Source organism: Excalfactoria chinensis, chromosome 3 (genome assembly GCF_039878825.1).
Source record: "Excalfactoria chinensis isolate bCotChi1 chromosome 3, bCotChi1.hap2, whole genome shotgun sequence".
In the NCBI taxonomy this organism is placed as follows: domain Eukaryota; kingdom Metazoa; phylum Chordata; class Aves; order Galliformes; family Phasianidae; genus Excalfactoria; species Excalfactoria chinensis.
This window is the reverse complement of record NC_092827.1, coordinates 99272890-99294590: the sequence shown is the minus strand read 5'-3', so window position 1 is coordinate 99294590 and position 21701 is coordinate 99272890. Positions and strand designations below refer to the sequence as shown.

General features: G+C 37.6%; 1 protein-coding gene across 1 annotated transcript in view; it reads right to left on the bottom strand.

Annotated features, from left to right (window-relative positions):
• The window catches only part of LOC140249945 (DNA topoisomerase 2-beta-like), a 29131-nt gene extending 9609 nt beyond the window's left edge, over positions 1–19522 (bottom strand). Inside the window, 19 exon segments of the mRNA XM_072332221.1 lie at positions 894–977; positions 1143–1298; positions 1944–2035; positions 2170–2365; positions 3442–3642; positions 4150–4284; positions 5593–5824; positions 6397–6545; positions 7329–7450; positions 9364–9475; positions 9571–9663; positions 13277–13386; positions 13620–13725; positions 13809–13919; positions 14827–14952; positions 15619–15776; positions 17098–17979; positions 18095–18162; positions 19149–19522. Coding sequence (XP_072188322.1) covers positions 894–977; positions 1143–1298; positions 1944–2035; positions 2170–2365; positions 3442–3642; positions 4150–4284; positions 5593–5824; positions 6397–6545; positions 7329–7450; positions 9364–9475; positions 9571–9663; positions 13277–13386; positions 13620–13725; positions 13809–13919; positions 14827–14952; positions 15619–15776; positions 17098–17979; positions 18095–18162; positions 19149–19522 — 3507 coding nt within the window.
• Between the last annotated feature and the right edge of the window lie 2179 nt (positions 19523–21701).

The following is a 21701-nucleotide window of genomic DNA, read 5'->3' as shown; positions in this document are numbered from 1 at the left end:
TTTCAGTAAAGGCAAAACGTGGTGCTTTTTCAGTCTTTATTAACATGGAGTAGAAGACTGCCCTTAATTTTCAGCTGAATTCTAGCGCACATATTACTAATGGAAAATCAATCACTTAATCTTGGTAAATTCTTCCCTACTTCATGTGGTTAAAAACTACTTTTTTTTTCAAGCCCAAACAAATGAAAACTTTTGGACACTTTGGAATATCTTTCTTTCATCAAGTTTCCCTTCCTCACGTGTATCTCCAGGTACTGATATAACTTTTCAGTCCTTCGGTGTTTAAAGCAAGCAGTGAGCTTTTAGATTAAGTTTTATAAGGCACATTTTCCAGTCCTTTCCAGTTTTTTATTACAGAAGTTGAGGTTTCAGCACAGAATACTTCCAATTGTATCTGCACCATGAACGTGCAGAGAAATAAACATCTTATTTGTATTATCCTGTGTTACTTCAAAAGATTACATCAGCCATTTTCAGGAAACACTGAAGGTTGAGGCTCAGCAAGTTACCCATCAATACGCCTTTACCTTTTTGCCAGATATACTAATGAGGCAAGGTGAAAGCCTTTTGTCTAGCACTTCTGCTCTACATGCTTTGTTCCCAAATTTGTGGCTTTACATTTGATAATGCTTCCTCACTTAGAATTGCTTGTTACTACTCCCAGTTTTTTTCACATTTGAAAACAAATTTGTTCCTGGTAGTTTTTCTTTCACAGACTTGGGAAAAGCACTGTACTGTACAAATACAAGAAAGAATCCCTGAGAACAAAACAGATTTCCCACTTGCCCCTCTATTTGGAGAGCAATCTGCTTTTTGTTTTGTTTTGTTTTTTGTTTTGTTTTTGTTTTTGCTTATTTTTAATATATATTTTTAGAAAGATTTGTAAAACATACTTCAAGCTCTTCAACAAAAGCTGCTAAGTCTTCTTTCCAGAGATCTGAAGCAGATTTCCTTTTAAGGTCATTTAGTTCTCTCTCCTAAAATGTGAAAGTAGCATATAAAATATAAGTTTTTACGTTAGGAGTTGGCTGAATCATAAGTTACAAGTAACTTAGTAAATACTATCTGAACTGAACATTCACAATTGGGCACATCCGTAATTATTAAATCGTTTCAAAAGAAGCCTCTCACAGTGTACCAACCTTTGAATCTCTGTGCTTCATGAGCTCTTCCACTTTCTCTTTTGTGAGAGACCACAGAGACATGTTTAAGATATAGTTAAAATCAGGGCTAGAAGTCGATCCAGAAGCAGAGGAAGCATCATCATTTGGGTTTTGTGGGTCCTCCTCTTCTGCTGCCTAAAGTGAAATATTCAGAATTAGACATATGAATAATCTTAGCTCTGTAAATGAACAGCAGCAATTCCCCAAAATACCCTGATGGATTACTAAGGTGTTTCCTCGTGCATTCAGTAACAAGAAATTTTTTCTTGTCTTTTCCAAAAAGCCACGTTCCTGTCATTTTTTATGTCTGGACTGTTGAGTCATTGATGTAAGAATACAAAGCTGAACCTAATATTAGCAATATGCACTGTATCCCCCTGGCTACAGAAACTTGTATTTTCCTACCCATCTCACACAGGATGAAGATCTTTGCTCTCTGGACATGCACGTACATCTGTTTCTTTAGAAACGAGTACAGTTTTGTATAGCAGTATGCAAAGTGCTATAAAGACCCTGAATGTATGAACTTCTCATTCTCAACCTTTATATTATCTAGTTGTCTTCTTAGAATTATCTATGTGGAATACCACCATTATGCAGCAATATTTGTATGTAAATTCGTATTTGTAAGAATGAAAGCCAATAAAAAGTAGTAATGAATAATCTTGTTAGAGTGTTGTGTCATAAGTTAATCAGACTACTACAAAACCAAACATCTTGATAAATGAATATCATTTATAACAACAGCATCAAATGTATCCAGAGATTTCTGATCCTCACCTTTTCCTCTGCTTCTTTCCAAGCTTTAACTGGATCGGATTCATAGCCCCTCTGAACCAACATTTGAATCAAGTCTCTTTTTGATCTATTCTCTACAATACAAACAAAAAACCAAAGTCAGTAATCAGTGTTGTGAAAGTCAATGTCTTACATACAAATACATTTTACTACATTTAAATCACTTCCAGATTTCTCCCCAGTTCTATTTTAGAGAGTGTTAACTCACCTATGGTAATTTTCCCTTGTATCTTCTCTAGAATGAAGCGAGCTTGGTTGTTTAGCTTGGTAGATTCAGCACCCAACATTCCCACAAGCCATTCCTTACGTAAACTATAATAATGTAATCGCAAATCAAAGAACTCCTTCAAAATGTCTTGCACGGTTTCATACTTCTTTAAACATCCCATATGATCAAAGAGCACCTACAAAATAGATAACATATGGCTTGAAAGAGATTTCATAACTCAAGATTTTTAATCTTCGTCTATGAGTTTATTTCTATTGCTCTCACATGCACACTATATGAAGAATAGCATTTTGAAGACTGAGAGCTCAAACCTTCCTCTGGGACTAGATAGCACATAGCTAGATAGATTATATTTTTAGTCACAAGTAAACTTAACATAAGATTTATGATTATATCTTCAAGCAAGAAAGCCTTGGAGAGGACACCAAAATTCAGCTGAAACTACAATTCTATCTAAATTCACAATAATAATAATAATAATAATCGTATAACAATTGAAGAGTATTTTTTATAATCTCTAACCTCCAATGTGAAAACTGCCACTTTAAACATCTCAGAAATCCTTCAAGTACAAAGAAATAAATCATTTTTACATCACAGGCAAAATCAACTCTGCCTGACTTCTGACACCTCCAGTTCAGACATTTATAGGTGGACTAGTCACCCTGGGCACCCCTTTATAGTCAGCTGAAAGAAATAAATCCCTCTCTAGGGGAATTCATCTGTCTAAAGTATCTGTTTGGTAGGTGGGTGCATAATGGACTCACACAGGCATCTAACTTTTTAACATGTTTACACCAGGACAGATTGATTCCTACACAAATACAAGCCTTACAGAGAGATTCTAGCAGTACTCCCTACACTTATTCAAACCTGTGCAAAGTACAGTCACCTTGATCTGGTGCATTTGCTTTTCAAAAATAATCTACACAATAGATTGAGCAAGGCCATTTTCAACACACACACGTGTGTATTTTTGCTTTGTGATAATGTTTGAAAGTAGTACCTGCCATAAAAAGACTAAAATTCTAGACAATTCCAGTGAACTTTCAAAATTCAAGTAGCCCAACATGGTCAAAAAAGCAAGACTTGCATTATCTCCAAGACAACTGAATTCAAACAGTTCACAATTACTTTTTGTCAGCAGCAAATATGAAGATTTGTTCATTTATGCCAAAATCACTACAAAAACATTCAAGTTTACAACAAGACACTGTAAATATTCTGATAGCCAAACAGAAAAAAAGTTACCATAGAATTATAAGTAAGACTTGTTTGAAGCTTAAAGACTTTGTGCAATCCAGCAGCTTCTGCCTGTGCAAGTTTTTCTTCTGTCATCTTCACAACAAATTTCACAGTCGTATCAGTGTGGTATTCCTTGTAGTCAGAAATTAATGCTGGAGTTTTTTCAGTTCCATTCAACATGGGTTCCAGAACCTGTTCTTTGTACACCTATTAAGAAAAAGATAGCAAAAAAACAGAAACACTTATTTAAACTTCTTTAGATTCCTAATTCTTTAAACCAAGCTCACAACCAAGCTAAGATTTCAACTTGTGTACCACAACTGAAGCCAGTGATAATTTACAAAACCAATATAACCTGCAAAATGAAAACTGGGATTAGAACAAACATAAGAGCCATTCTACAAGGTCAAGAAAGGTCAAGAAAGTCTACTTAAAAATAAATAAGTAAATAAAAAGACGGGGGGGGGGGGGGGGGGGGGGGGGGGGGGAGGGAAGGGAATTATGTATTAACTCAGCAGAAGAAGCAGTTATTCTTTGTAGTATGGATAGTAGACGAGATGGTACAAGTAGAACCCTCTTCTACAAAGGCAAAGAAAAGAATGAAACCATGTTTCTTTCCAAGTGCATCAAATGATCAGAAGTGGACTAAAATGTTCTCCTGCGTGTAGGATAAAACTGTTTCATTTAGAGCTTTTTTTCTTTACTGTAACTTACCTGGGTCCATGTTCTTACAGGTAGCTCTGTAATTTCTACAGTGTTTCTGTCCACCACAAATATTTCACCACTGACCACATACTGGTTTTGACCAAGTTCTTGAATGGTTCCTCTGAAGTTTTTGTAGTTTGGAAGCTGAAATTGCAATAAAAATCAGTGGAATACTAAGAAACTTTGTAATAAGATACGGAAGATATTTTTTTTTCCCCATGCACCATACAGCTATCACTTTATACTGTGCTAATCCATCAACCAGCCCCTCATGCTGGTAATAATCTTATGTCATGGTTATCATTACCAAAAAAAGCCAAAAAGATACACATGTGCAAGTGACAGAAGCAATTACCTTATTACCTAAAGAGTAGGTACATAATTAAGATGTAGCTGAATCCAGAAAGCTGGTATTTGTCTTTCTTTGGTTTGTTGGTTGTGAGATTCTTTCTGTTGGTTTTGAATTTTTTTTTTATTTAAGTGGCTTTTTTTTTTTTTTTAATTTGGTTTTCCTTTTGTATGATTTTTTTTTTCCCAAAAACAGCAAACACAGCTAACACCGGACAGAAAGTCCATAAATAGCCCAGTCTCACTCTAAGTTTACATCGGCACTAAAAGAAATGGAGAAGCTGGGCTACCTTCCCTAGTCATTTACTTTTTTTATTCATGTGCTGTTTGGCAAAGATAGTGGAACCCATTCAGTTTAAACATCAACTAATGTGGTGACAGACTTTTAACTACTGTTATTATTTATTTTAACTGAATTGATTCCCTTATCCAGCTTACCATGCAGCCACAAACACATACCAGAATACAGAAAGGAGACTAAAAGAGGCAGTTCTGCCACCATCTATCACAGTGAGGCTTCAATTGACTTTGAGACTACACAGAAGGCCTAAGAGTTCTAAGGGAAGGGCAATGGATTGCATTAATTAAAAAAATTCTAATTATTGTTCCCAAGTATTTGAAAAAGAAAATTCACTGAGTCATGAAAACTGATATTGCACATGAAAACTGATTTTTTGAACAGTGCCAATACCTTCTCCTATGCTCACAGATGTGTTGAAGATTTGGATAAGACGGTGGAAATTTTATATTTGGCTGAAGATAAATACTTGCACCTCGTAGAAGAAATAGCAGCACAACTTTCTACTCTACTCCCATGCAAAATGACTATCTTTACGACTTGAAACTTTCAAGTCTTACTGTCAACAGAGAACAGAAAGTCCTCTGAAATAACTGGAAATCCACAAATTGCACTGTTTCTTTTCTTCAAGATGAACTTCTCCACATCACTTTCCAACAGTCAAGTAAGGCAAAATTACCAGACAATTCAACCAATTCAACTACTTCAATAATCAAGCATTCATGGAGTTATATGACTACATTTCCTAAGCACAAAATTAGATTTGATTACCAAATGTATAAAATGCTAGTGTATATTATCTTTACCATGGGATGGGGATCTAAGCCATCCAGCATTCGTCTGACGTTGTTTACAATCTCTCTGGTATCATAGTTTGGAAGTTTGCAAGCCCATCCAGTACCGATTCCTTCAGCTCCGTTTACTAAAACCATAGGAATGATGGGAATATACCATTTCGGCTCTACACGTTGGTTGCCATCATAAAGGAATTTCAGCAAGTTGTCATCCACTGATGGAAAAAGAAGCCTGGCTAAAGGGCTTTAAAAAAGAAAGAAAATAAAAATCTGTTTAGCTGGAGTCCCACTAGTTTCATGTATAAGTGCTTTAACCCTCAGAGTGTCCAAATATGACCTATCTTTTTCATGTCTTCTATTCTTTGCCATTCTGAAGCTGAAATTACAATGTAATTTCACACCTCCTGAGAAAACAAAGTTCTTCCCAATGGAATGGCATACTAATAACAGATGATGTCTGCTTCCTTCCCAATTATACATGTGCATAATACACTAACAAATGATCACACAGCACACAGACCTAAGTCTACAGCATTTTCAGTCTTCATCTTTATAATTCAAAGTTTAATTCCTTGAAAGCTGCATTTTCTACAGCAGTTCTATGCGTAGAAAATCTCTGCAGAAAACTCGAGATGAAAAACCACACTTACAAACATAAGGCAAAATTTGAGCACTAACAGCTATCAAAATAGACTAATCTCCTATTCCTTTCACATAAAAAAATAAAAATAAATAAATAAAATACTTTACTGTTGTGAAAGGACTACTTCAGTAATAAAGCTTCTCAAAAGCTTAAACCGTTGATAATATGTTTACCTTAGCATAGTGAAAATATAGTGAGGGCTGGCAACATCCTTTCCACCATGACGCCTGGTACCAAAGTGACCAATAGGTTGTAGAAGATTAACATTGTTACTTCCAACAAAGTTCTGAGCCAAGTTGACAATAGTCATCATTAATGCTTCCTGCAAGAAAATACACGTTCACAGAAATAAACATTACAAGTACACTCTTTCCTAAGCAGTCAATAATGCAGATTTTCAATGCCCAGGAATTCTGTGACTGGCCTGACCTCAATTTCAAAGAAGACAGCTTGAGGAAGAAATATAGCCTCTTACTAGAGCTACTGGCAAAGCATAATGCTCCCTCTTCCATAGCCACATTGCATCCCTGAATTAAATGTCCTTGTACTCAATGCTTAGAAAAACCCCAAGTTTTCTCGATTTTTTTAAAGCACTTCTCTGGAGTAATTAAAGGGGCAAAAAATGATTGCGCCTGCTTTCTCTTGCACAAACTACTTCTCACTGCATTCAAAGGCAAAGATGAAAGGATGGAAAGAGAATGAATACGGCAACTCATGTTGATATTCCAGATAAACACAAATAAACAAGAGAAAGAAATAACCATTGTTTCAATATTGTATCAGGTTTTGGAGAACACTGCAGTCTATTTTTTGTTCAACACCAAAAATTTCCATTGCATTGATTGAGAATCTGGAAGAAGATTACTATGTAATTATTTACTTGCCATTTCTCCATAATCCATAAACTACGTGGTAATTCCACCTTGCATAAGGACTTGGAAGGAATGGAAATACATTTTCTTTTCCAAGTATTTACTGCTCGGCTCAAACTCTTTAAAATTAAATCTGTAATTACTACTTTGAGTCCAAAGATTCAGAATTTTAATACAGTAAACATTGTACACAGGCTACAAATTCTCACAGCTTTTCTACTCTTCGTACTCACCTCCCCATGGTGATAAGCTGACATTTCAGCAACAGAACCAGCCAGCTCAGCAACCTTTACTTCACGTTTATCATTTCTCTTAAAGCAAGTGAACAAAACTTTGCGCTGCTCTGGTTTTAAACCTAGTAAGAAGAAGATGCCATTTTCAACACATAAAAAAGCATTGGTTCCCAAGAAAAAAAAAAAAAAAAAAAAAAACAACAACGTGATTTTGCTTTATTCTCATCTCTAAACTCTGGAAAGAAGCTTAAACTTTAGAGGAAAATTGTAATTTGAACAAAATAAATTCTTTTCAATTATTGTAAAATAATAGAAATAATAATAAAAATGATTATTATAACAAAAAGTCACCCAAAGAGTGGAAACTTAACCCTTTAAGCCAGTAGCACTCAACACTATTCTAAGAAGTAGAACTTCATCCTAAATGTACCTCTGCAAGTTAATAGTTGTTTCTTTCCAGTATAGCAAGCAAAATCTTTTTCCTAAGAATCAACACAAATCCAGCAGTGACAACTGTAATTGTAGCTTACACTTATTTTAAAGCACTCTGAAAGATAACTATTTCTGTTAAAATAAAAAGACATGCTATTTCTATCCCTTCTAGATCTTTTACAGTTTTAAGAAACCATTCTCTTTGATCTTATCTTTATCATTTAGGTACACTTGATGTACCCGTACACTTGAAGTACACTATCTTTGTGGAAGGAACCATATAATTTTTCTGCATACCATCTGTAACTGATAACCAAAACATGCTTGTTCATCTATTCATTGTTTCAACTCACATACACTACTAAAATGCATTAAAATATGCATTACTAACCTAGGTAAGAGCAAAAGTTGAAAAAAAAAGACATGACTTCAGTCTCCGCTTCATTTAGGTACATAAAATCAATTTTTTTTTTTTTTTTAAATAGTGGGTCTGTATCATATTCTCTAGCATAACGACAGTAACAGGATTTCCTTCACAGAGGAAAATCACCAGGAAATAAGGAAGCTGTAACTGTTAAGAGATGGTCAAAATTTTCTTTTTCTGTATTTTTTTCTGAGATTTGCCAATAGAATACCCTGTTGTTTACCACCTGTGATAGTGAAGAACAGAAACTACTGCTAGAATCTGACCTTCTGAGCAGTTCAGAGATCCATGAACAGAAGCAAAATTAGACCCAAAGCTAACAGTGACATGAATAGCAATTATGTATGTTTACATGTTATATACATATACACATAGAAATTATATTGCATTATGTATACATGTTATTTATGTGTCTATAAAATAATATAATACATGTGTTCCTCATATAAAGGTTCCCTTCTAGTTTTCTTACACTTCTGTACAGATAAATGCTCTTGCAGCATTAGATATTTTGGTGTGAGCTTGTAGCATCAAGAATGCTGAATACCACTGCTATAAAAAGTTGGTTGGAAACTGGAGATAAATGCTTTTTCTTTTTTGTCTTAGGAAACCTCAAGGTCTTTTTTACCATATCTTCGTAAGCATATTTATACTGACCAAAATACAGGCAGAAATTTCTGTTCATGCTGCCTGCAGACAGCTTTACACATGAAGCACAAACTGTGCAGTAAGAGCTGCTTCTTTTCATACGCCATTGCAAAGGAAGAGTTAGTAAATCGGATTTAGAGAACCATAGGATGACTGCATGAAGGATCAGTAAGCACTAAAAGAGTGTTTGTGCTACATGATGGGAGAATACATTTCATCCTTTCATTTTTATCTCAATTCAGATGACAACCTGAATTGTAATTATTAAGCACTTAAAAGACTTGCTTTTTCTGACTGCTTAAGTAGAAGCAAAGTACTTGCAATGTCCAGGGTTAAGCTTAAAGGCTACAAAGTAACAGTTTAAACTTCTTCACAGAAGAACTGTCAGAAGTCCTCAGCATATAAATGACAACAAAAACACAGAAGTCTTCTAAACTCTGTCTAAATAGATTGGCTTTCAAACCAAATCACAAGGTTAAAAAAACAATAAAAGAGAATATTCCAACAAATCATAATAAACTGTCAGCTTACCATCAACAAGGGAGGGAATAGATCTTTCGTCTGAATTTGAGAAAAGGATCGACTCCTCGTTAATGAAGTCATTGTAGGTCAAATGTTTTGTCGCTGTACCATATAAAAATTGCTGAAAAAAACCCACATACGTTATTCACTCAATACAAACACCTTGTTACATTTAAATCTCATCCACAAGATTTGTTACTATTGTTTAGGACTCACTTCAGGAAGGCCATGTAGCTGACGCTGTCGCCTGTCCTCCATGAAGTTTGTTAACCGTTCTTTTTGATCATCAATCTGCTTCTTACTGAACGCCTGAAAAAATTTCAGTTTCATAATATTGTAAGTGTAGATATGTTTGTATAAACATATAAACAGATATGTTTGTATAAACACCCAGAAACCAGAGCACAGAAAGTTCTGCTCGAATGTGCACAAGAACTTCTTTACAGGGAGGGTGACGGAGCACTGGACCAGGCTGCCCAGGGGGTTGTGGAGTCTGGAGATATTCAAGACCCACCTGGACACCGACCTGTGCGACCTGGCGTAGGAAACTATCTGATCAAGTATTCAGTATTTAAATAGATAAACCATGTGATTAATGCTTACATTTATGCAGCAGTACTTGCTTGTGACCTATTGGACACTCCCGCAGGAGGTTTTTCTAACTCACACTGACAGCTTAACAAAATTGATGATTTATAAAGACTAAATGAGAATTTAGGCTAGCTGACAGTCTTTACAAATACAAGGCATCACTTTAAAACAACAGCTTATCACTATAAAATGACACAAAAATGTTCTGAAAGACTGATCTGTTACAGAAGTAGAGTTCCCATCCAGTCAGTTTCTTCTCCAAAAAAAAAGAAGAATGCATAAAGACTGAATATGCAGTTCAAGTAAAATTTTAACTACTTTGGGAAAATTCTGTGAGTTATTGAAGTACTACGTTTTTTATTATGGAGTAAAAGACAGAGATACCATCATTTCAAGCACTCTCCTGCATAAGAGAAAGGGATAAAGTCATATCACCCTGTTCAGCTTCAGCTTGGCTGCCTCTGTGAGCAAAGCTCAACAGTTTGAAAAGTCAGAATGTTAACAGTTTTTGGCTCAAAGCTTGCTCAGTGGCAGCCATCTGAGATAGAACCTGCTCAGCAAGCTTTTGGAGTTAATGGTTAATTACCATGAGCGCAGTGGTAAGAGGATGGATGTGCTGTTCCTCCTGACGAGCAAGATGCAAGTACGAGCAAGATGCGAGTACCTCAACTGCTACTGCCACTGTGACAAATAGAACACGAGGCCCCTGGTAACTAGGGAGTGCCCCAACAAACAGGTGTTGCCCCGGTAACGGAAAGGATGCAATAGAGAGGATAAAATCCCAAGGAAGAGCAGGTACCCCTCTACCCAACTGCATATCAAATGAGATACCACTGACCAACTTGCTGCCTCCCTGCAGACCAACAAGACGCCGCTGGATCCCTGATGGGGACTATCCTTGCTCTATAAATCATTTGCTAGAATTTTTCTCTTTTCTCGCCAACTTTCCCATCTTCCCCACATCCCTTTGTTGCTTAGAACTTGTAATAAATCAATTGGAAAACACTGGCTTTGTTTGCATCTTTTTCTGGGTATATATATGTATGTATTGAACCATCTCTTCCAATAATTGGAGTGAGACACAGACCTCTGAAGGCTTCAGCTTAAGCTTTTGTAAAAACATGGCTAAAATCCTACAGTTTTATTCTGGATCCTTTCCATGTGTCTATATAATTCCTAGACCAATTGAGTGAAAAATGACCAGAAGCATTACTAGGAAAATAAGTCCTTATGAGCACGGAAGAATTTAGAATGTGAAATAATATTTTTCTTGTCATGAGATCTGGTAGGACCTACAATCTTAAACCCCATTATACTTGAAGTTGAGCTTAGGGCTTGGATTATAGCTTGCAGCAGCAAAAATATGGATGGGAATACAAATGAAGCTTCTGTTAACAGCATTAGGAGTAGTCAGCAGTTCTTCCCTGAGTAATAGATGACTAATTTCATACAGAATTGACAGGATATCATTTCAGACAATAAGTATCAGTCTTAACAGGTTATTTGGCCTCAGACATAATTTAAACTAATACCATTCTGTACATAAATAGGCCAACTTTATACAGCCCTGGCATATCATGTGCAGTTATACCTAGCCTCTGAAGATCAGACTGAAGACAAGCTGAAGAATGCAAAAAGTAGAACAGAGAGCAGAAGACTAGATCGTCTATAATGGTATGTAAGCACTTGGCAATTGTACTGATGAAAAATGAAAGCAAGTAATAAAAACAAAGGTACTACAAAGAATTCTTAGTAGGAACAGAATCTGCCTCTAGGGTAAGACTGGCATCAAGAGTGACTCCAGTCTTCACAACTTTAATTGCAATCGAATCCTGCTATGTTTCCTCGAAATATCCATTGAATGATAATTCTGGTGTATGTTAAAGTCCATTTGCAGAACTCAGATTCTTAATCAGGTTTTCCAGAGTATCTTAAGGAACAGGTTTAAGGGAAGTCCTAGAGAGAGTTCAGTGGAGGGCCACAAAGATGACTAAGGGGCTGGGGCATCTCCTGTATGAGGAAATGATGAAAGATCTGGGACTGTTCAGACTGTAGAAGACTGAGAAGGGATCTTAGCAATGCTTGTTAATATCTAAAGGAAAGCTGCAAAGTAGATGTGGCTAGCCTCTTTTCAGTGATGCCCAGCAAGGGGGTAATGGACACAAACTGGAAAACAGAAAGTTGTGTACAACATGAGGAAAATATATATATATATATTTAACTTGGAGAGCATCAGAGCCCTGGAATAGGCTGACCACAGAGGTTGTGAGGTCACTTGCTCTAAAGACGTCCAAAACCCACCTGAGTGCAATTCACTGTAGGGAATCTGCTTTAGCACAGGGTTAAGACTAGCTAATATTCAGAGGTCCCTTCCAACCCCTACATTTCTGTGATTCCATAGCAGACATGCAAACATACAGATTCCTTCCTATTTAGATGAACACACTTTTCTGAGATAGATAACTACATATATGAATTATATTTCAGTGCAGCATGGACAGAAGTAAAGTGACAGGTACAAATAACATTTGATACATCAGGTTTGTTCCTTCAACAAAGCAGGCACCTACTGTCTTCTCACGTTTTCTGTTAGTAAAAACATACTCTTTTATTTGATCCATAACATGTTGTTAAATGTTTCTATATGACTTTCATTACATACATATAGATATATCATTTCTGAATACAAGTATTTTCCCAATTTTCATTCCCTTTCTTACCCCTTTCTCTTTTTAATAGCATCTAAAACTAAAACAGAAAATACATGAAAGATGAAAACAGTTTCATTCCAGACACTCCTGTCATTTGTCTTTCCTCAAGTTCTGTGAAACACAACTTCCTGCTGTACTGACTGAGTCTGTCGTGTCTATAGCATCTGAAAACAACTACCTAAAAGATTTCAGATTCAAATGTGCCAGACACATATGTGAATAAACACATGCCACACTGATAAATCTTCAAAGAATAAATCGTCATCTGATCATATTTACTCAGAAACAAAAATCAGGTCCCCTAAGCAGCTGTGAGACATCGTTTGTTTGAGCTCTATTGCCTTTCTCAGAGCACTCTTTTGTGTGTTCTGACTCTAAAAGCAACTTTGAATGTAGTGTTCCTTGATCTTCACACCACACAAAAATGATAGAAGGCAGGATTAATTTTGTAGCATGGATAAAGGCTCTCATTCCAAAATCGGAAATATTTACCTTTTGTTTGTTGTTGGTTTTTTTTTTAGTTATGGCAAGAAAAGCTGATAAGATTTCTTTGTGTGCCATTTTCAGTGAACACTGGAAAATAAAATATATCATAGAGAATTACTTCTATACATTCTCACCAGTGTAATGGCAGCATCATCTTCAGGACCAGCATATCAAAATAAGATTCAATGTCTCTCCACGTCAGCAAAATATTCTTTTGCTTCTTTAGCAGTGCTGGTACCCAAACCTGTACAACAGAATACAGCAGTTACTCCATGCTTTTCAATTTGAATTAATTTAACTTAAGAATTAAGTTTTAACCTTTTACCGCTTGTATATTTCAGCTTTAACATTTTATCCCTTAAATTATATAATTACAGAAGAAACTGTCGTGAACACAGCTACAAAGAAAGCTTTGTAACATTAATTTACTAAGTATTTTTAGATCCACAAGGTTAATTTATTTATTTTTAAACAAACCTTTGTAATATTTTATCTTCCATGCTTTATGATTTTCCATATGTTTCTTCCACTCGTCAAGTTCAGGAATACTACAGAATGAAAGTTCTTGCTTATTTTTGCTTGTCTTTAAAAAAAAAAATCAAAACAAAATCAACTTTTCTGTTGCACTGTACATAAAAAATAAAATTTCATTAACAGAACCCATACCTTTACAATAGGAGTGATGAATTCCTCAAGAAAACCATGTTTCAGCAGTGATGGCCAATTGTGATGAATAAAGTTGATCAACAAGCCCTTTATGTGAGATCCATCCTGATCCTAAATTAGACATGCAAATATGAAGTTATCTCATCAAATGTCAGATCCCACAAAGCCACACACACCACAGGACCAAAACAAGAGGGCTAATGAAGGAAGAATTCTAGTTACAAGGATAAACAGATCACACTGGCCAGGATACACCAAAACAATATTTGCTGACAGAAAACAAAGAAGGGAATAATTAGGTTTAATTGGGATTCTGAACTAAACTTTAGAATCAAATAGACACTTACGGGCATGGTCCCTTAGCTAACAAATAGCTCTTCCAAACCACATGCGCAGCTGTGACTTACAGAGTTCTTTGCCTAAGACATGTTTTATCTGAGAAGTAGACAGCACTCCTGGCCAGCCCAGAGCTAAATCCATGGGAAAAAAACAGGCCTGGCTCACACTTCTCATTAGTAATAAAATGTTTGATAGCTTGACCACTTAAAGAAAACAAAACAAGACAAAAAGCATGGGATAACTAGACTTTTACAAATCAGAACAACAGACACACACTTCATGAGAATGCATAAAAATAACTGTCTTCATTCTTATCACTCCCAGGCTACCTAGCATTGTAACTTCATCTACTGTTCCATTTTATAAGTATTTTCAACATATTTTTGATTGATCAGAAGCATTCTTGTTGATACGTGTTTTTATTATTGCATTGCTTATTCTTTATGTTTGGCTTCTCTGCTACAGTGCAGCAAAGTTCAGCTGTTCATTTGGAGTAACAAAGACAACATACAGTTAAATTATTCCCTAAAAGAAATCTCATACATGAGGGATTTCCTCTGAATACATATTGTTGTAAACCAGTCTCAGGCTATAACGTACAAAAACGGAGCCTACAAGACTGCAGCAAAACACATTTTAAGAAGCCCTCTATATTAAAACCTGTGAAATTCAGACTAACCTGATCTGTCATTGTCATAATTTTTCCATATCTCAGACTTTTTAGAGATTCTGGGTCTTCATAGCTTTTCTTGTATTGCAGTCCAACTATTTTGATGATGTTGTTGATTTCTGCGTTTTCCATTATCTGTATGAAAAAGTTACCTCCTGTGGTTAATACAAAAAGCAGAAATTCAGAAACATCCCAATCTTTCTAATACAGGCTTTATAACTATTGTATCTAAGTAACCCTACCTCAAAATCATAACTGTTCCAACCCAAACCCTTGCAGTCTCATGCATACAAGTATTTCTTCTGTATATGCACGTCCCTGAGACTATACCACTACCTTTCTCCTCCACAGTTCCAGCACTTTGGGTTCAGAAGGCAGAGAGAAATGTGGATATAAACAAAAAGTCATCTCACAAAAATGCCTTTTCTTTCCATAATTTCTTTAGGGATCTACAACAAAACTCTCAATAAAGAGAAAACATGGAAGGCAGAAGAATCAAACAATTAATAGTGCTACTGCCTCATGTTGGAAGTCAATGAAATTACTTGTCAATAATTATCGTATTTTTAAAGTGTTCATGCAAGCTGTTAGTCATAGCATATAAGTTGATCATCTCAGCATTCACTTAATAATTCCAGCTCAGGATTTTATCACAGGCTTCAAAGTAATTGGTCCTTTACAAAATCCTGGCCACAAAATTTGCATGACAAAATAAAAATGAAAATGCAACAATGTGCCCTTTGAAATAATAATCACAACAGATCCACTCGTCAGCTAAAAGGAACTGACAAGGCTACTTACCTGTTTGTGAGAAGCTTCTCGAACACTGAGAATTTTACCCCTGAGTGGGAATACTCCGTCTCTGTCTCGGCCAATAACACCTAAGCCAGAGACAGCTAAAGATTTGGCAGAGTCTCCTTCTGTTAGTATTAGTGTGCAGTCCAAGGAATGTTTGCCACCTGTATTTTAGGAAGAAGTAGAAGCAAAGCAGAAATACAGAAAGCTTAGTGTTTCAGTTCAAATGATGGGAATACAATTGAGCCAGTCATGAATATTATTCCTAAACTGCATGGTAGATAATTTAAATTATTTTCTATTTTAAGGATGACTTGCCATACTATTAAAATTATACTTCAGGAAGGAGTATCTCTGCCCTTAGCAACACACAAAAGATCACTCTGGAACAAGGAGCAAATTGAAATGCACTGGCATGTCTTATGTAGTGGTCCCAACAAATCTACACAAAAAAAATTACAATAACAAGAAAAACACCACCACAAACTACAACCAGATTGTTTCTGTACCGTTACTATTTCACAAACTATCTGAAAATTACTCACACACATACTTCATGCATATCTGAGATATATGTGGGAGTTATTTCACCTCCTGAATTTGCTCTTTCCTCACACTATGCACTTTTGTTTGTTTGTTTGTTTGTTTTTTGTTTTAGTATTCTGCAGAGGCTGAAGCCAGGAAACTATAAAAACAAGTTTGGAGTTTGGCAGGAAAGCTCAAGTTCAGAACACTGTAGCTTATTATATATTCTCAGAAATAAATATTAATTGCTAGTGCAATTCTGAGCCTCTAAAATGAATGAATGGTATTTTCCATTTGTACACTGTATCCGCATGGCCAGTGCGTGGTACAGAGCCCAAGTAGAACACCTGCTTACAAAACAGAATAAACTACCGAGGTTAGCTCTTTTAGGAAGCACCTTTGTTTCAATTGATGCATGGTCATATTTTGAAAATCCCAATTAGTGAGATGAAAAAGAGTTAATCATTTTATATTGAAGAATCATCCCTTTGTCCAGGATTTTTTTCCAGGGTTTTGCATTTACAGACTAAGAAGAGGTTAGTTGATAGGCTAATAATATCATAACTGAACATTATTAATACATTAAAAGAGCTATTCCCATAGATTCCTACATTGGTACTAACAAATCCTACTTAACTTATATTTGATCTATTATCAAAACAGGAAAAACACACAATAATCTAGATAATGCTTAATAATTCTAATTCTTAAATTTGTACCAGTAACGCAGAGGAGTAATCCACCATGTCCTACCATTACTAAAATTATTATTTGCAATAAAACAAATTATAAAGCAATACCAATGAAATAAGAAACATACAATCACAGTCATTATTAAGGCTGGATGCTATTTTTCTGCCTTGAGATGAGGCCGAACATATCGTGCCGGTACCCATGTAGGGCCAGTCCCTGTAGAAACACAAGCATATCCACGACCCCAGGTTATCAGTGGCAAAGGACCTTCCCAGTGCCCTGTGGCCATATTTCGAATGTGAACCATAGGCCGTTCCTTGAGCACCGGGGAGGCCCCAAAATGACGATCCACGCGAGTTGTGTTTGTATGATCACGATTCAAAAAATTCAGCACAAACAAAGCCTTACATAATCTCTCTTGTGGTGTGTCTCCCGTATTCCCCCTTTTTTGTTTAATAAGAACGGATTTCAATGTTTGATGAGTACGCTCAATTATAGCTTGTCCAGTGGGAGAATGAGGGATGCCTGTAATATGTCTAACCCCCCATTCTTGAAGGAAAGTTCGAGTGGCCTTAGAGGTATAGGCAGGCCCGGGGATTCCCATAGCAGCATAAGCTGATAACCAGTGTTTACGGGCGTCGCGACTGCGTTCACCTGTATGTGCTGTGGCAAATATGTAAGAAGAATGAGTATCTATCGTTACATGTACATATTTTAGACGGCCAAATTCAGGAACGTGAGTGACATCTGCCTGCCACAGTTGAAGAGGTGCTGTGCCACGTGGATTTGTCCCAATTTGAGGCAAAGGGGCAATCGCCTGGCAGTCTGGGCATGTTAGAATAATGTTATGGGCTTGATCCACTGTCAGTTGGAACTGTTTTTGTAAGGCTCTCCTGTTCTGATGGAAAAATTGATGGGAGAGTCGTGCTTGCTCAAATAATTGTGGAGTAGCAAAAGCGACTGTGGCTTGATCAGCCTTACGGTTGCCCTCAGTTAAAGGACCAGGCAATGTAGTATGCGGTCGAATGTGCATAATAAAATAAGGAAGAGTACGGTGAGAGACATAATGCAAGACGTGCTTAAGCTGTACAAACAAAGCCAGGTTATTAACTTCCTTAAGAAAGGATTCTTCAATCTGTTGAATGATACCTGTAACATACAAAGAGTCAGTTATTATACTAAGCTTTTGGTCTGAAAACATTTGAAAAGCTCGAGCTACTGCAGCGAGTTCTACAACTTGAGGTGATCCATCAACAACATGTACGTCTGACTGCCATCGTGTAGCAGTCGCACGCCAGAGAACCACTGCTTGGTGTGTCTTGCCAGAGCCATCTGTAAATACAGTAACAACATTAGGTATTGGAACATGTGAAATGAAAGTATTAGTAGTAAGGGGGATATCAGCCAAGTTATGTAGTAACTGATGTTTAGGAGGATGGGTGGACAGTTGTCTGGTATAGTCTGCCATAACAGTCTGAAAAGCAAGTGACTGCGCAAGCACCCAATCTAAATCTTTTTTAGTAGCGGGTACATATATGCAATCAGGGTCAAGAGCTCGTAAAATTTGTAGACGATGTTGACCTCGCTGTATTAGCACAGCAAACATTTCCACTCGTGATGTAATAGTTTTTGAAAGTGTATGCGATAGAAATACCCATTCGAGGATAATGAGAGGATCCTTCTTTGAGGTATCCCATTGACATAACAAGCCGTATAGGTGACAGAAGTTGGATATTATTATGAGATGTACTGGAAGTGATAAGCAAACACGATGGTTATATTGGTGTTGCACTGATGTTATTACAGAGTCCAAGCATGGTTGTGCTTCTGGTGTTAATTGTCTTTTAGAAGTTAGATCTGGGTCTCCTTTGAGTAGTTTGAATAAAGGATGCAGCTCTTGAGTAGCAATTCCCAAAAGTGGCTGCAACCAATTGATGGTTCCTAATAACTTTTGCAGATTGTTTAATGTCTGTATGTGATGTACCATTTTGAGGATTTGTGGCTGATCCAACACAGGAAAGGCTTGCCATGTGTCAGCATCACCCTAAATATTGCTTCTTTTCTGCACTGCTCTAAAACACCGCGGTTCGCTGTAGAAAAATTTGTCGTTCCTGATCCCTTCAAATTATCATCAGGAAGGGATGCGTCTGAATCGCCTTCTGGATCTACTGGACCGGGGTCATTCGGTCTGTCCGTACTTTTAACCACATTACACGCGGGCTGCAAAGACGCAGCACCGCACGACGAGGGGGGGGCGGAGGGCGAAAGCGCAGGGAACGTCGTGGGCGGAGCAGAGGGCGGGGGGGGCGGCGAGCTACGTAGGCGGAACGAAGGGCGGGAGCTGCCTGACGAACGTCGGGGGGGGAGCGTGTGATTTTTCTTCTCCCCGGATCGGGGGGGGGTCGGAGCCGCCGATAGGATCCGGGCAGGGGCCGCTTCCCGCAGCGAGAGGCAGCGGCGGGGGTGGGACGGAGGGCGGCAGGGAACGGTCGGAAGAAATTCTTCCTTGTCGAAATTGCTTAAGCCCTTCCGTCATCCGGCTCCAAACGGGCAACAGCTGAGCAGCCTTAGCAGCCGTTCTGTCCTTAGCGAGAGAAGCCTCGTAGAGTTTGGAGCCGATTTTGTCCCAAAGTTCCCCATCGAGAGAGAACTCAGGGAATTCAGGGACATTTTTACTTATCCACTTATCCATTTATCAGTTCCCCATTCCTGTGTCCATTCTTAGTGTGTAGCATTGAGTGAGGGATGTTCAGAGCTCAAAGCTGGGAACCTTTCAACGATTTCACCAGTAGGTGGCACATTTACCCACTCTAGAAGCATAACAGCCTATAACTGCCCCAACTGTTGGTAAATTTTAATACGAGACAGAAAAACAGCCTCTAAAACTAGAGGGCTGCTAATGATTATTATGGCTATGTATTATGAAAAAGAGAACTGTAATTACAAAATCTTTTGTTGTTGTTGTTTTTCCCCAGAAGGCAGCCATTATGGTAGAATCTGTTTTAAAAATTTAAGATGAAAGCAACTAAAATCTTCAAAGTGAAACAAAATCTGTTTCCTGTATGCATCCCACTAATACTGCCATCAGCTGCCTCCATGAATTCTGAGGTAAGCTATAGTTAAACTGTATAAGCTGATAAGCTTTTTATACAACAAACAAATTCAGAAGCTAATGATGAATTTGAAGTTATTACTGAATCAGTGATATAAGTAAACCCTATTTTATTTCGCATTATGTCTTTTTCTTTTTACATTACATATAACAATTTGTATGGCAAGCTCTGCTCATGGAGGTTTAATCAAGAGCTTCCATGATTTAAAAATCCCCCACATTTAAGATCATAGAGTGACATCCTGCTTCCTACAGATCGCCAGGACCTTGAAGAACCAATGGAAGTGGATAAGCTTCAGGAACCGTTGCTTGAAGCACTGAAAATTTATATCCGAAAGAGACGACCCAACAAGCCTCACATGTTCCCAAAGATCTTAATGAAAATCACAGATCTTAGTAGCATCAGTGCAAAAGGTGAGTGTCCCACACTCACTCCCAGTGGCTCCCGTTCTCAGCGTGTTACTTCTCAGAGGACGCTGGCCTGAAAACCTGGGTGGTTGGTCCCGTGGGTGCTCTTAACACAGCTGAGAGGTCCTGTTGGCCTCTCTTTTCATTTTGTTCACGTAACTGCCTGTTGAAAGTGGTTCTACTTCAAACGTACGCGATGCCACGTTTTCCATGCAGTTCCTGTAAAGTCATGAATTGCTTCCCAGTTGTGCTTGCTCCTTTGTTCCTGGCAGCTTATGTCAGTTCTTAAACTACTCCATCAGCATTCACCTGGAAAGTTATTAATTGCCTTTGTAATGGTTTCTCTCTAGGAGATCTCCCAGTCTCTACTCGTATCTGGGATTGTCCCAATCCAAGTGCAACACCCTGCACTTGGCCTTGTTGAACTTCATTAGGTTCAGGTGTGCCTACTGTTTGAGCCTGTCCGGATCCCTTTGGATGACATCACTTCTTTCTGTTGTGTCATTAGCTTGGTGTCATCTGCAAACTTGTTGAGGGTGCATTCAATCCCACTCTCCATGTCACTGATAAAGAGTTTGAAGAGCACTGGTCCCAAAACAGACCTCTGGGGGTCACAACTCATGACCTGACTCCACCTGGACATAGCAATTTGACAGCAACTCCGTGGCTGTGACCATCCAATTATTTCCTTATCCACCTAATGGTCCAGCCCTCACATCCATCTCTCTAATTTAGTTTAAAAAAAGTTGATATAAGCCAAAAGGCCATTTTAGGAGCTGCACGCCGTATTGTGGGGCTTTTTCTCTCCCTAAACTAGTATCACTTATTGGCTTGTACTCTGGGTAATACAGGTTAACTTTGTAACTTTGTTTAATCCTACACATAACAGCCTGCAAAGCCATCTCTAGGTAAGAACACCGGCTGTTGTTGCACTTGGGAAGTGCTGAACAGTCGGTTAACTTCAGTTACATCAGATGTAATCAGGGTTTCTGTGTACTTCTGCGATTAATTAGCTGAAAACACCTGCAACCCACAGAAGGCAGCTTCGCCAAAGTATCCTTTTGGCTGAGTTTCTTCTTTTATAAAACAAGGGTTTGTTGAATTCTGGTTCTTACTCCACAGTTTGCAGTAAGGCAGTATTTACTTCTGGCATTGCACTACAAGTGATTAGCACAGAGCCCCCAACGTTTTGGACACCTGCAGGCTTTGCAGATCCCGTCCAGCTTAGGAACTGTGAAGTACGTTCCAATTTATAAAGCCTTCCAAGCGATCTCAGTTCCCTTTAATTTCTCAGCATCATTTGGTACCATTTTGGTGTTGTAGATGCTAACGAGGCTGAACCTTGTAGTAT